The sequence below is a fragment of the Pseudophryne corroboree genome, chromosome 2 (assembly GCF_028390025.1).
Source record: "Pseudophryne corroboree isolate aPseCor3 chromosome 2, aPseCor3.hap2, whole genome shotgun sequence".
In the NCBI taxonomy this organism is placed as follows: Eukaryota; Metazoa; Chordata; class Amphibia; order Anura; family Myobatrachidae; genus Pseudophryne; species Pseudophryne corroboree.
Window position 1 is genome coordinate 262,087,392 of NC_086445.1, and position 16,140 is coordinate 262,103,531.

At 44.1% G+C, this 16,140-nt stretch overlaps 1 protein-coding gene across 2 annotated transcripts in view; it reads left to right on the forward strand.

The window, feature by feature from the left end:
* The window catches only part of ADCY6 (adenylate cyclase 6), a 421,005-nt gene extending 406,132 nt beyond the window's left edge, over positions 1–14,873 (forward strand). For both annotated transcript variants that reach the window (XM_063952744.1, XM_063952743.1), the window contains exons 19-23: positions 5,804–5,933; positions 6,181–6,444; positions 10,903–11,107; positions 12,551–12,675; positions 13,072–14,873. In XM_063952744.1, coding sequence (XP_063808814.1) covers positions 5,804–5,933; positions 6,181–6,444; positions 10,903–11,107; positions 12,551–12,675; positions 13,072–13,200 — 853 coding nt within the window. In that variant the 3' untranslated portion in view covers positions 13,201–14,873. The remainder of the gene's footprint in view (positions 1–5,803; positions 5,934–6,180; positions 6,445–10,902; positions 11,108–12,550; positions 12,676–13,071) is intronic.
* Positions 14,874–16,140: the final 1,267 nt, after the last annotated feature.

Consider the following 16,140-nt stretch of genomic DNA (forward strand, 5'->3'; position numbering starts at 1 on the left):
TGTACGGCAAAAACGACACAAAAAAAATATTTTAAAAACTCATGTTGACCTTTTGACCTGTTGACCTAGAACATGTCGACCTAGTTACTGTCGACCAATAGTGGTCGAGCTAGTTACTGTCGACCTAGAGACCGGATAACCAGTTTTTTATATACATTTCTTATGTTGGTTATTTATTTTTCTCTAACGTCCTAGTGGATGCTGGGGACTCCGTAAGGACCATGGGGAATAGACGGGCTCCGCAGGAGACAGGGCACTTTAAGAAAGAATTTGGATTCTGGTGTGTTCTGGCTCCTCCCTCTATGTCCCTCCTCCAGACCTCAGTTTGAATCTGTGCCCGGACGAGCTGGGTGCTACTTAGTGGTCTCTCCTGAGCTTGCTAAAAAGAAAGTATTTTGTTAGGTTTTTTATTTTCAGAGAGATCTGCTGGCAACAGACTCTCTGCTACGTGGGACTGAGGGGAGAGAAGCAGCCCTACTCACTGAAGATAGGTCCTGCTTCTTAGGCTACTGGACACCATTAGCTCCAGAGGGATCGTACACAGGATCGCACCCTTGGTCGTCTGATCCCGGAGCCGCGCCGCAGTACCCCTCGCAGAGCCAGAAGACAGAAGCCGGTGTCAGAAGCAAGAAGACTTCGAAATCGGCGGCAGAAGACTCCAGTCTTCATATGAGGTAGCGCACAGCACTGCAGCTGTGCGCCATTGCTCCCACACTAAACCCACACACTCCGGTCACTGTAGGGTGCAGGGCGCAGGGGGGGCGCCCTGGGCAGCAATTAGGTACCTCTTGGAAAAAGTTTACATAATATACAGTTGGGCACTGTATATATGCATGAGCCCCCGCCAAAATTGTACATGAAAGCGGGACAGAAGCCCGCCGTCGAGGGGGCGGGGCTTCTTCCTCAGCACTCACCAGCACCATGTTTTTTCTCCACAGCACCGCTGAGAGGAAGCTCCCCAGTTTCTCCCCTGCAGTTACACGGTAGAAGAGGGTAAAAAGAGAGGGGGGGCACATAATTAGGCGCAAAAATCAATATAAACAGCAGCTACTGGGTTAACATTAAGTTACTGTGTTATTCCTGGGTTAATAGCGCTGGGGTGTGTGCTGGCATACTCTCTCTCTGTCTCTCCAAAGGGCCTTATGGGGGAATTGTCTTCAGATGAGCATTCCCTGAGTGTGTGGTGTGTAGGTACGTGTGTGTCGACATGTCTGAGGAGGAGGAGATGGAGCAAATATGTGTGTGAGAGGGTGTCTCCGTCGACAACGCCGACACCTGTTTGGATATGTGTAATTAAGTGCTAAGGTGAATTTATTGCACAAAAGATTAGAGAACAGACAGGAAATCTACCCATGTCTGTCCCGATGTCGCAGAGACCTTCAGAGTCTCTCAATGCTCACTATCCAAAATAATAGACACTGATATCGACACGGAGTTTGACTCCAGTGTCGACTACGATAATGCAAAGTTACAGCCAAAATGGCAGAAAAGTATTCAATATATGATTATTGTAATAAAAGATGATTTGCATATCACTGATGACTCATCTGTCCCTGACACAAGGGTACACATGTTTAAGGGGAAGAAAGCTGAGGTAAATTTCCCTCCTCTCATGATGAAAAAGAGCGTGAATCTCCAGACAAGAGACTGCAGTTTCCCACAAAGAATTCTCAGGCAGTATCCTTTCCCCACTAGGGCCAGGATATGATGGGAATCTTCGCCTAGGGTGTCACGTTTGCCCAAAAGGTAGCCCTGACGTAACAGCTATTCTCAGGGATCCTGCAGATAGTGTGCACATTCTGGTACACTACTCAGACCGGCGATTGTGTCGGCATGGGTTTATAGCGCTGTTGCAGCGTGGACAGGTACCTTATCAGCAGAGATTGAGACCCTAGTATGCATATAGATATATATATGTATATATAGAGATATATATATATTAAAGATGCTGTCTTAAGAGATATGTATATATATATATATAAAACATGCCCAAAGAGACATGAGTATACTGGGTCCTAGAGTCAAAGCTATGTCGATTTCTGCTTGACGTGTCCTGTAGAATATGCAATGGACAGATGATGCCGACTTAAGAGGCATATGGAAGGCTGAGGATTGTGTGGAGAAGGGTTCTCGGACCTGGTCTCCACAGCTATAGCTGGTAATTCTGATATTTTGCCTTATATTCCTGCACAGCCTAGGAAAGCACGACATTATCAAATGCAGCCTTTCGAATAAAGAAACAAGAAAGTCCGAGGTGCGTCCTTTTTTGCCAGAGGCGGGGGCAGACGAAAGAAGCTGCACAACACAGCTAGTTCCCAGGAACAGAAGTCCTCCCCGGCCTCTACAAAAATCCACTGCATGTCGCTGGGGCTCCACAGGCGGAGCTAGGCCCGGTGGGGGCACGCCTTCGTAAGTTCAGCCACAAGTGGGTTCACTCCCTGTTAGATCCCTGGGCAATAGATATTGTGTCTCAGGGATACAAGCTGGACTTTGAGAAGATGCCCCCTCACCGACGGCCCTGCCGGCTTCCCCCCACGAGAGGGAAACAGTGTTAACTGCAATTCACAAATTGTATCTTCAACAGGTGGTGGTCAAGGTTTCCCTCCTTTAACAAGGAGGGGGTTATTATTCGACCATGTTGTAGTCCCGAAACCAGACGGTTCGGTCAGACCCATATTGAATTTAAAATCCCTGAACATATACCTGAAAAGGTTCAAGTTCAAGATGGAATCGCTAAGAGCGGTCATTGCAAGCCTGAAAGGGGGAGATTTTATGGTGACTCGGGACATAAAGGATGCATACCTTCATGTCCCCATTTATCCACCTCATCAGGCGTACCTCAGAATTGCGGTACGGGATTGTCATTACCAATTTCAGACGTTGCCGTTTGGTCTCTCCACGGCCTTGAGAATATTCACCAAGGTAATGGCGGAAATGATGGTGCTCCTGCGGAAGCAAGGTGTCACTATTATCACGTACTTGGACGATCTCCTCATAAAAGCGAGATCAAGAGAGCAGTTGCTGAACAGCGTATCACTTTCTCTGGAAGTGTAACGGCAACACGGCTGGATTCTATATATTCCAAAGTCGCAGTTGGTTCCTACAGCTCATCTGCCTCTCCTAGGCATGATCCTAGGCACAGACCAGAAAAGGGTTTATCTCCCGATAGAGAGAGCTCAGGAGCTCGTGACACTGGTCAGGAATCTATTAAAACCGAAACAGGTGTCAGTGCATCACTGCACTCGAGTCCTGGGAAGGAGGGTGGCATCATACGAAGCCATTCCCTTCGACATGTTCCATGCGAGGACCTTCCATTGGGACTTACTGGACAAGTGGTCCGGATCACATCTTCAGATGCATCGGTTAATTACCCTATCCCCCAGGGCCAGGGTGTCTCTCCTGTGGTGGCTGCAGAGTGCTCACCTTCTCGAAGGTCGCAGATTCGGCATTCAGGACTGGGTCCTGGTGACCACGGATGCAAGCCTCCGAGGGTGGGGGGCAGTCACACAGGGAAGAAATTTCCAAGGGCTGTGGTCAAGGCAGGAGACTTGCCTTCACATCAATATCCTGGAACTAAGGGCCATATACAACGCCCTAAGTCAAGCGGAGACCCTGCTTCGCGACCAACCGGTTCTGATTCAGTCAGACAATATCACCGCAGTGGCTCATATAAACCGCCAAGGCGGCACAAGGAGCAGGGTGGCGATGGTAGAAGCCACCAGAATTCTTCGCTGGGCGGAGAATCACGTAAGCACACTGTCAGCAGTGTTCATTCCGGGAGTGGACAACTGGGAAGCAGACTTCTTCAGCAGGCACGACCTCCACCCGGGAGAGTGGGGACTTCATCAAGAAGTCTTCATGCAGATTGCAAGTCGGTGGGAACTGCCACAGGTGGACATGATGGCATCCTGCCTCAACAAAAAGCTGCAGAGATATTGCGCCAGGTCAAGAGACCCTAAGGCGATAGCTGTGGACGCACTGGTGACACCGTGGGTGTTCCCGTCGGTATATGTATTTCCTCCTCTTCCTCTCATACTCAAGGTGCTGGGAATCATAAGGAAAAGAGGAGTGAGAACAATACTCTTTGTTCCAGATTGGCCAAGATGGACTTGGTATCCAGATCTGCAAGAAATGCTCACAGATGACCCGTGGCCTCTGCCTCTAAGACAGGACTTGTGCAACAGGGGCCCTGTCTGTTCCAAGACTTACCGCGGCTGCGTTTGACGGCATGGCGGTTTAACGCCGGATCCTAGCAGAAAAAGGCATTCCGGATGAGGTCATTCCTACGCTGATAGAGGCTAGGAAGGATGTGACGGCTCAACATTATCACTGTATATGGCGAAAATATGTTGCTTGGTGTGAGGCCAGGAATGCCCCTACGGAGGAATTCCAGCTGGGCCGTTTTCTTCACTTCCTACAGTCGGGAGTGACTTTGTGGCTGAAATTGGGTTCCATTAAGGTCCAGATTTCGGTCCTATCCATTTTCTTTCAAAAAGAACTGGCTTCTCTTCCTGAAGTTCAGACGTTGTAAAGGGAGTGCTGCATATTCAGCCCCCTTTTGTGCCTCCAGTGGCACCTTGGGATCTTAACGTGGTGTTGAGTTTCCTGAAGTCACACTGGTTTGAGCCACTCAAAACCGTGGAGTTAAAATTTCTCACGTGGAAGGGGTCATGCTATTGGCCTTGGCTTCAGCTAGGCGTGTGTCAGAATTAGCGGCTTTGTCACATAAAAGCCCCTATCTGGTTTTCCATATGGACAGGGCAGAATTGCGGATCCGTCCACAATTTCTGCCAAAAGCGGTGTCATCTTTTCATATGAACCAACCTATTGTGGTGCCTGTGGCTACTCGTGACTTGGACGATTCCGAGTTGCTGGATGTGGTCAGGGCTTTGAAGATTTATGTAGCCAGAACGGCTAGAGTCAGGAAAACTGAGTCGCTGTTTATCCTGTATGCATCCAACAAGCTGGGTGCTCCTGCTTCAAAGCAAACTATTGCTCGCTGGATCTGTAAAACGATTCAGCAGGCTCATTCTGCGGCTGGATTGCCGCTTCCAAATCAGTAAAAGCCCACTCCACAAGGATGGGGGCTCTTCTTGGGCGGCTGCCCGAGGGGTCTCGGCATTACAGCTTTGCCGAGCAGCTACTTGGTCAGGTTCAAACACTTTGGCAAAGTTTTACAAGTTTGATACCCTGGCTGAGGAGGACCTTGTGTTTGCTCATTCGGTGCTGCATAGTCATCCGCACTCTCCCGCCCGTTTGGGAGCTTTGGTATAATCCCCATGGTCCTTACGGAGTCCCCAGCATCCACTAGGACGTTAGAGAAAATAAGATTTTACTTACCGGTAAATCTATTTCTCGTAGTCCGTAGTGGATGCTGGGCGCCCGTCCCAAGTGCAGACTTCTTCTGCAATGCTTGTATATAGTTATTGCTTAAATAAGGGTTATGTTTGGTTGCATCAGGGTTGATCTGATGCTCCGTTGTTGTTCATACTGTTAACTGGGTAAATTTATCACGAGTGATACGGTATGATTGGTGTGACTGGTATGAGTCTTGCCCTGGATTCCAAAATCCTTTCCTTGTACTGTCAGCTCTTCCGGGCACAGTTTCTCTAACTGAGGTCTGGAGGAGGGACATAGAGGGAGGAGCCAGAACACACCAGAATCCAAATTCTTTCTTAAAGTGCCCTGTCTCCTGCGGAGCCCGTCTATTCTCCATGGCCTTACGGAGTCCCCAGCATCCACTACGGACTACGAGAAATAGATTTACCGGTAAGTAAAATCTTATTATTTATTTCTTATACAGTCTTATGGGCAGTAAAATACCTCTGAAGTATGTGACTCCTGTCATCTTGACGGTCTTCGTTTTGGCTCTGTATCTTCACGCTCAGCAAGTTGAGTCCACAGCTCGGCTGGATTTCCTGTGGAAGCTACAGGTATGGAGGAGATAATTGATGCACTACCACTACTGTATGTCTGTAGGGGGTTAACTTTCTATAAAGGACAAATGGAGTTGTTACCCATAGCAACTTATCAAATTCTACCTTTCATTTTATAGAATACACTAGATAAATTATAGCTACAATCTGATTGGTTGCTACAGGCAACTCCTCTACTTGTCCTCTTTAGAAGATTTGATAAATCTCCTCATGTATGGTAATGACCTATTTCTTTTCCATTTAGGCAACTGGAGAAAAAGAGGATATGGAAGAGCTGCAAGCATATAATCGGCGTCTCCTGCACAACATCCTTCCCAAAGACGTTGCAGCCCACTTCCTGGCTCGGGAACATAGGAATGATGAACTGTATTATCAGTCCTGCGAATGCGTGGCTGTCATGTTCGCTTCAATCAGTAACTTCTCAGAGTTCTATGTTGAACTTGAGGCCAACAATGAAGGAGTAGAATGCCTGCGTTTGCTCAACGAAATCATTGCCGACTTTGATGAGGTGATAAGAAGCTTCCTTACATGTAATGTTTGTTTAGTCTTGGGTAATCCTCATCCTGTTCTACTTCCATCTCCTCGGCCCTCAAAAGACTGTTTCAAATTTGAGGCTGGATTTTTTTCAGTCATTTAGTATAAAATGATCAGGTCTTTGAAGATAAAGGCTGTTCGATGCCAGATCTAATAGCAGCATCTATCCTCATACATGCAGATCGAAAAAATACAAATGGCGATTCCCATCGCGGCCCTGCCTCCACATATTAACACTTTATTTTTCAGTAAGTTAGCAACAACTGCACATTGTGCCAGAGCCATTTAAAAAGCCAATATAAGAGAAACGTGCATTCATCATATTTAGATCACCCTAAGCAGACCAGCTGGGGTAGTAATCTGCTACATCAGTGACTCTCAACCTCGGCCCTCAAGTACACCCAACAGTTCATGTTTTCCAGGTCACCTAGCAGTTGAACAGGTGTATTCATTACTCACTGACACATTATAAAAGACCCACAGGTGGAGCAAATTATTTCACTTGCAGTCCTGTGAGGAGACCTGGAAAACATGAACTGCTGGGGGTACTTGAGGACCGAGGTTGAGATCCACTGTGCTACATTACCCCAACGTTACCCATAGAGAAAACAAATTATGCTAGCACTAATTATCATTTCAGAATAATTGTATAACTTCAAGGGATGTTTCAGGGCATTGTAATATTTGACACGTGAATTTCAATAATGCTCTATTTTTCATTATGTTGGCAATTAAGTTAAGTTAGCTTTCTTTTGGCTATCCTTCACAGCTGACTTGCCTCAGCCTCTTACTATCTTGCAGTAAAATTATAATAGTGATTGTGTGAAATGTTGAGAACTGTTTTTGTCTTCTTATTGTCTGTATTAACCCTGTTGTGCTCTCTTCAATTTATGGTAGTACCTCCTCAGTTTCCATACTTACCAGTTTAGTGCCACAGGTACTGCCTACTTTTTAGAACTTTTTGGAAGTTTACATGGACAAGTGTGGTAGGCATGATGTGTTGCATCAATGTGTAGGGGGAAGCGGGCGATCGTGATAAAACTATTTGCTTCATCCGCCCCGCCCCAACACTACTCAGTGATGCTAATCGTATCAAGGGTTGGCTTGACAACATGAATTGCATCATCGAGGTCCCACTCACTTCACAAGAGAAGCAGTATCTGGAAAGGTAGTTTCTTCTCCTATATATCAATGGAATTCTGGAGACCCTCAGACATTAGGGAGAATTCAGTTAGCCATGGTATTATAATCTGAACCTATGTGTTTTCGGGAGAGAATGATTTTTTTTTTTTCTCGGGCGGCCAAATTGGATAGCCTGGAAAAAGATTCAGGAGAAACAGTGCGAAAAAATTTCGGTTTTTCATTCCCAATATTTCTTCCCTTTTAATTGAATTCTCCTCATTGTTGGAGAGTAAGTGGTATGTTATTAAACTTCATTTTTATTTATTTTTATAAATGGAGAAGTTGCCTATAGCAACCAATCAGATGCTACTTATTTATCTAGCACCTTCTAGAAGATGATAACTAGAATCTGATTGGTTGCTAAGGGAAAAATCTCCATTTCTAAAAACCTGCACTTTAGTATATATAACCCTAGGAGAGTATGGGCCCCATTTATTAAACAATATGTGCGGCTATGTGTGCGAAAACACCCATTTTCAGGGGCTGGCCGCAAATATTTTGTATCCCTGCAATGTAAAAAGGGGGGATTGCAGCAGGTATGAGAGATACCTGCTGCGATCCCTCCATTGCTGCCCGCATCTGCAGTCAGTATCACATCCCCCATTGAAACCAATGGGGGATGTGATACTGACGAATTTGTTAAAGTGAAGCATTCCCAATATTGGCCCCCGCTGCTACTTCACGGGATGTAGTTCCGGCTGGGTACCTCAGGAACCCTCTGCCTGAAATGGCCCCCGTGCATGATTGTCACGATGACTGCATGTGCAGAGTCAGAGACCATGCTTGGCACATCGCAGGGATGGGTTCCTTTTCAGAGTCCCTGCCTGTGCCGGGTGATAAATGCACCCGATGTGATAGCATTATGCAATGAGATCTGAGCGCGATATTAGCACCCATGATTGCATTGCAAATGCGATCATTGGTAAATGGGCCTCTATGTCTGACATATGCCATGATATTTAGCTTATTTTATCAATCATCCTTTTAACCTCTCCTGCCTCTCTCCTTTGCTGGGATTTCCCTGCTAATTCTGTATGTAGATGAGAGGGAGAATGCATGCTTAGTAGAAAGATAGATACCACTTTAGCATTAAAAATGTGGCTTCAAGTTTATTAACACATCTATCTGGTTAAAAGAAACCCCACCCTTTCTTACCATCCCTCCACCCCGTGTAATGAATGTGAGTGAACCCATTTGAATTCATTTGGAAACCATGTAGTTTGGAGGTGAGCCAGACCAGAACGGGAGAGCTGTTGTCCAAACAGGAACAAACCCTTTATTTGTTTTAACGACATCAGTATAGTTTGTCCATATGTCCATATGGAGATAGGGTGTATGTTCATCTTTTCCATTATTTTGACAATTTCTTAATTTCAGTTGAATTTGCTTAGAGGCATTCATCTAGTGCTTGTTGTTCTGGGATAAATTAATCTGTGATTGTTATGGCCCCTACGCCTGAAACTGATGTAGAATAAAAAATTTAACGGTTTTGCCTCAAATCAAAGCAAAATCACACATTTGATGAAAACATCCTGCAGGTTTCTTCACCAGCCAGATAACAGGCACATTTGAATACTGGTAAAGCCTGCAGCCAGCTCACAGTGCATGGAGGGAAGTGTGGAGAAGAATGTGGTCTGGTGATTGGAGGCGTTTATTGTGTGTGTGTGTGTGTGTGTGTGTGTGTGTGTGTGTGTGTGTGTGTATAATTGTACCATCTAACTTTATAAGGATTTAAAATTTGAATTGAGTAGGCAGCTGTTTTCCTCTATGGTGTCACCTGCAATTTGTGGGCTAAAACAATGTTCTTAGGACGTAAAATAAAAGTAATTCACTCGCACTAATTGGCGCTAACCCCACTCGTATTGCAGTAAGAATAAGCCTAACTTTACCTTAAATAACAGCATTGTGGATCCTCTGCAGCCTCAGAGAATTCCCTATGTAGGCATACCCTATGCAGGAATATGTCCTCTAGTAAGTGAGTAGTTGTGGCCCCATCACGTAGTTTTGCCTACAACGTTTAAAGACTCTCCAGGCCTTTTGGCACTATAGGCCTGTTTGGAGAGCCACACAGCTGTCATTGTAAAAGAATGGTGAGGTTGGAGGATTACTTTCAGAAGTTTTTTTTTTTTTTAATGCATATTTCAGTGTCTATTAGTCCCCTGGACACCTACCATTGTTTGTAATGGTAAAGTCAGATATGCACACCTAATTTATAACATATTGCCTGGCTTGTGTAAGGGTTGGCAACTTATGTTTACTGACAGTCATAATTAAAGGCACATCATCATGAAACAAAGTTGTTTATGCTAAAACTATACTTTAGTATTTTTTTTCTTTCTGTATCTACAGATGCTTCCTTCCTGGTCTAGCCTGCCTCTGTATGTTATGAGTCACGGCACACAGAGGGCGCATGAGAGCCGCCAGCTAGCACGTGATTCGGCCCGCGCCGGGGGTCTTTTTGCCCCTGAAAATATGTCTTATTTGCATTTCTATGCGAATAATACGCTCAAGCAGATTGCGCTAATTAAAATGATATGCGGCATGTGTATATTCTCTGTGTGACTGCGGTTGTATCTGTATATGAAATGCTACGTTATAGTGTCAGTGGAAGAAATCCACTGACACTGTAACGTAGCATTTCGGATACAGATACAGATGCAGTCACACACAGAATATAGTCATGCCGCTTATCATTTTAATCAGCAAAGTCTGCTTGTGCTTCATAGTAATGTGAATAAGATACATTTTCGGGAAGAAAAAAATGCAGAAAAGATGCTTTGTGTTAGTAAACTCTCTCAGGACTAGGCGCAACTAGAAGGGCAGTCTAACGTGACTGCAGCAACAACGACAGAGGACACATCTGTATATTTAAGCATACGTCTAATTTATATATCATTTTAATGATTGCGTATTATTTATTCTAAGCAATATTCTTATGCGTAAATAATAATGAGACGGGTGCAAGAGAATCTGGTATGGACTCAGTTTTCCTTATTTACAAAGTCCAAGCCACTTCCTTCAATGATCCTCCTTACACTTTTAGGGAAATTGTTTATTATTAACATTGCAATGTGTCTGTAACAAACACTGGTTGTCAGTAATTCCATAGGATTGTGACTATTGTTTGCCGTATAGGACAGAAGAGATTAGACTTAACCTTCGACTTGCTGTAGAAATGCAGAAACAGTCAGTGATTTACATGTCACCAGCATAAAATTTGTGTGTTTAGTTACCAATCTTTCTTCAACAGATCATTGGTGAGGAAAAATTCAGACAGTTAGAGAAAATCAAAACTATCGGTAGCACCTACATGGCAGCTTCAGGCCTGAATGATACAACATACGACAAGGAGGGGAAGTCGCACATTACCGCCTTGGCAGACTACGCAATGAAGCTGATGGAGCAGATGAAATATATAAATGAGCACTCCTTCAATAACTTCCAGATGAAGATTGGTGAGTGTAATAGGTTATTTTCTTTCCTTTGTAATGGACGACAGCCAGCAAAGTTCCAGTTTACCATCCTGGAACTAGAGGGTCGGCTGGGGTATTAGGAGAATGTAGGAAGCTAGGAGGTCTGATGAGGCTCCTCCTCATGTGGGAGATGACTTATTGCCAGGGTTTGCAATGTATAGCCAGTACATAGTGAGTAAGTGCTACTGGGCCCGCAGTCGTGAGTCCTGGATGGATACTGGAACTGGTTTGGAGACACAGTGAAGAGTGTACATAGACACTTGCAGGAAATAAATCTCCACTCACTGTAGTAATAGAGTACTTCAGAAGTGGAAAAAGTGTTTACTGGGTGAGTGCATAGCATAGAACGGTAACTGGAACTTGCAGAATTAAGTGCATAGCATAGAATGGTTACTGTATGGTTGAAGTGCACAGCGAATGGTTAATGATACTTAATGGTTGAAGTGCACAGTGTAAAAAGATACAGGTATTCACAGACTGAAGTACACTGCAAGGAATTGACACTGGTAATTGCAGACTGAAGTGCATTGCGTAGAATGGATACTATAATTCACAGACTGAAGTGTGCAGTGTAGAATTGAGACTAGTTCTTGCTGGAACTAGCAAACAGGAACACACCAAGGAGTAACAAACGGGAGCCAATTAGGTCACAGAATGAAGTTGTTCTGGCACTGATCTGCTCACCAGTACAGCCATAAATAGTAGGTCCTGTACCCTGATAGGTTCCTTGGGTCAGCTAATGGCTTCTGGTTGGTGAACAGAGAAATATCTTCTAGGAATCAAGATGACAATATGAGAGATGATTTTGGGTCTCTTTGTGTCTTTGTTGGAAATGTGTATTAAACTAGCACTAGTCCTTATCTTGAGTTGTCAAGGTGTAGGTTGTACTTTGCATATGCCCAGTCTCTCCTGCCACGTCACATACCCAGTTTCTGTGAGCTTTAATAAATTAGCTTGCATGTCATAGAAAATAAAATTTAAGGGAATTGAGTTTTCCTTGCGTTTTTATATTGTTAATTTATTGATTTTTTTTCTTGTAAATTAATCTCTTCTTAAAAGAATACAACCAGTTTACACATGCTGCTAGATATAGACTATGGGGTCAATTCAATAACCCACAAGTTCCCTCACGGTGTAGTAGGTGCGGCTATATACCCCTAGACTCATGGATTTTTGTTTGCAAGCCCCATAGGGCTGTGTACAAAAATCCACAAGTCTTGGGTGAGATATGGCCATGAGGAGGGCGAGATGTGGTGCAGCTGGCAGCGTTTCCACATCGTTACAATGGCAACTCACCCCCTTCGTGGTGAACTGAATTGAAGGAAATAAATAAGATTACAGTACAGTAAACCAGCAGAAGAACTTAGGTCTGAACTTTTCTATTTGTACCTTGTCCTCATCATTTTTTGTATGTGTCTGCTACAGGACTAAACATCGGACCTGTAGTTGCTGGTGTTATTGGAGCACGTAAACCCCAGTATGATATTTGGGGGAACACTGTGAATGTAGCAAGTCGAATGGACAGCACTGGAGTCCCAGACCGCATACAGGTGACTCATGCTTTGCCTTATCCTTCTGAACTTAGACCTTAAAATCACTTAGAGGACAGAGACCCCATTCATAGACTAATTATTATCAGTGTGGAATTATTCTGCCATTTTCTTAAAGATTATCATTAACATAGCCTTCTATCAGGAAGCAGTGAGATGCCCCCTAGCTGGGATCAGCCACAGCTCTTGTTTCTGCATCATTAAGATGTTATGTCAATCTGCAGTGTTAGATAACCTATTGTACATATACCATGGCACCTTGTTAAATGTATTGGTTAACTCAAGTTGTTCAGCAGACATTAGTTTTTTAGTTTACTGCTAACCACCCATTTTTGGGGGGGTCTCCGTTGCCTTTGGATAATTATATTTACAACACAAACCTTTCTTTTTCTTTAGGTTACAACTGATCTGTATCAGGTATTGTCAACCAAAGGTTATCAACTGGAATACCGGGGTGTTGTTAAAGTCAAAGGCAAAGGTGAAATGACCACCTACTTCCTCAATGATGGTCCAGCCAGCAGTTAGCAGGAATCTCTGCGTTCAGGGGAGGGAGGAAGAACAAACCTCATACTGACCCCATACAGAGTATCCAGAACAATCAGGAAGCTACCTACATCATCTGCAGCAGTGCAGGTGCAAGGGGGCTCTGTGGTGCCAAGGCCTCGCACCTGAGATGGAGTGCTTGGCAAGGGGCGTGTTTGTATGGTGCTGTGCTCACTGTTTGTGCTGCCCTGCCCAATAGACTGACCCACCTGTACAACAAAAGCAGAGAGAAGCAGCTTTCACCCTGGCACTTATAAAGGAAAAAAAAATGTATGCTCACAGGCGGTACTTACAAGTTATTTATTGTGAACAAGACATTATACTATTTACTTTCATCTTTCTCTTCTTTTTTTTTTGTATTGTATTGGGTTGAACACAGCAAGATGACCATTTCCAATAGACTTGTTAAAACCTTCTCTATAAACTGACCAAAGAGCCAGAAGTACAGGCCACAGCAGGGAGCGAGGGCATTGCCTTGTACGTTTTTATGCGCTGTATGTTTTTTCTTGTGAGCGACTGACATGTCTCCAGCAGCAGGTGGGATTGTGATGGTTCTCCGCGACGTAGAACTCCCTGTACCGCCTGCAGGGACACAAAAGGGCAACAAAATCTCTGCAGCCGAGTTTTTCCTTCCATTCCATGTCCCAACTCGCTCTCATGTGCTACACTTCCTCACCTCCAGGTAATGGAGACTGTCAAACAGGAGCAGGCGATTTTCCAACCTGGAACTCTCAGGGGGTTCCACATTACTGCATTTTTCTTTTCTGTTATGATAAGGAAGTGTTTTCGACAGACTCTCTGAGATCCCCTTGCATCCTGGGAGAGTTGCATGGGGAAATACATCCTGACAACAGACATCAGTAGTCTCTGCCTTTTTGACTTCTTCCCTAAACTGCCTTTAATTTTGTGGAGTTAACATAAGCAGAGGGGTGAGAAGAACGATGTGCTAGTGTGTCCACACCCAACAACGCACTTGTTTTTTCTTTTCACTGTGAAGCTGTCGGAAACTTTGTCTCATTTGCCAAAATTCATGTCCAGCCTGTGGATCAAGAGAATCTCGGGCTTGGAGACAAGGGATAACCGCCTCATCCACCTAGGGGCAGCACATACTGTGTTAGGTACTAGCTGGCCTATAAATCTTCAGGCTGCAAGGATAGCCAGCGCCTTAATCCTTAAATTGTAGAATTGGTGCACTGTACATGTTCTGTAATCGCTTGATCAAATAGTAGTCCTAATGGACGGGATCTCAGTTTAAGATGAACTGTCAAAATGAATGCAGTAAGGGAAATATAACCTTTTGAATGGCAGAATAACCCGCAAAACCATTGCGAACCAGCGAGTTGCCTAATTTTGACTCAAGCAGTTACAGGAATATATGGAGTCTGAAATAAAGACAAAGACTATCGCGAGAAGAGGAAATCTAACTCAAGAAATATATTTATGCCTCAAATGTGTAGAGGTAATAGCTAACAACCTTGGGTCCTTTCAACCTGTTTCACCACATTTAAAGCAGGGATCAGGTGTTCTGAAGATATAGTCTCAGGCATAGGTGGTCTTGATCCCCAGACAAAGGGCCTAAATCAGACATCTTTAAGTAAAATATTAGAATACAATATCCTTTGGGGTGTGCAATTCCATGTCTGGTGCCAAAGAAGGGGGGCAGGGAGGGGGGGGGGGGGGGGGGGAGGGGTAACAAGAATACACTGGGGCTGCTTGTGTTGGCACTGTCATGTATTTTTAACAGTTTTAGCCAAACAACACTAAAAGTATTTTTAGACAAGAGGAGGCAGCAAGTCAGATCTCCATAAAATAGCTCTTTGTTTATTTTTGTTAAATAGTAAAACCTCTAATTTTGTAATAGCTACAGTTCCACCATCCACTTCATAGAGATATCCGTAAATGCAGGAAATCAGTATATCGCTTATTACCATAAGGTTCTGGCTAGATGTGGCACTCTGGCAGTTGTGGAACTACAAGTCCCAGCATGTATAAGCCAGACTAGCCGTAGCTTGCTGATGCCTGTAATGTCTTTCATCTGGAATGACTGCTTTTTTTTTTTTTTTTCATACCTGATTGGGTAGTGATATACATCTTTACATAGGTCCTCTCTTAGTCTGCCATGAGACATACTGTATGCAGTGTGAGTATTCAGTATAATGACCATAGAATGAAGGTCTTCGCTGAGCCAGCATCTTCTTGGGAAGGAGAGTGAAGTGCCTTGTACAACTCTGTAATATATACCAGTCTCCCGGCTACTACTATTTTGCTTTTGTGCACCATATCTCCACCTCCCATACTGTATTTGTCATATGCATCCTGCATCTCTGCTGATCATGCCTGTATATTTTCCAATAAGCATGTTGCTTAATTCACCACCACTTGTACCACAAGCAGTAAGTCTGTGCACACACTGACTTTATAACTATGGTCTTTGGGGGTAATTCAGAGTTGATTGCAGCAGCAAGTTTGTTAGCAGTTGGGCAAAACCATGGCACTGCAGGGGGGGCAGATATAACATTTGCAGAGAGAGTTAGATTTGGGGGGGGCTATTTTGTTTCTGTGCAGGGAAAATACTGGCTGCTTTATTTTTACACTGCAATTTAGATTTCAGTTTGAACACACTCCACCCAAATCTAACTCTCTCTGCACATGTTATATCTGCCCCCCCTGCAGTGCACATGGTTTTGCCCAACTGCTAACAAATTTGCTGCTGCGGTCAACTCTGAATTCCCCCCTATGTCTCCAATCCAAGTTAAGCTGCAGTGTGTTATTTAGAATGACCATTGTTCCATTTCAGTGCATCAAAATTTATATCTGAACAAGAATACATTGTGAGCATAGTCTGATGTGGTTGAGAAGTGTTTACATATACTTTACACTTAACATGTTCAACATCTGTTTAGTCACAGATAGAATGAATTT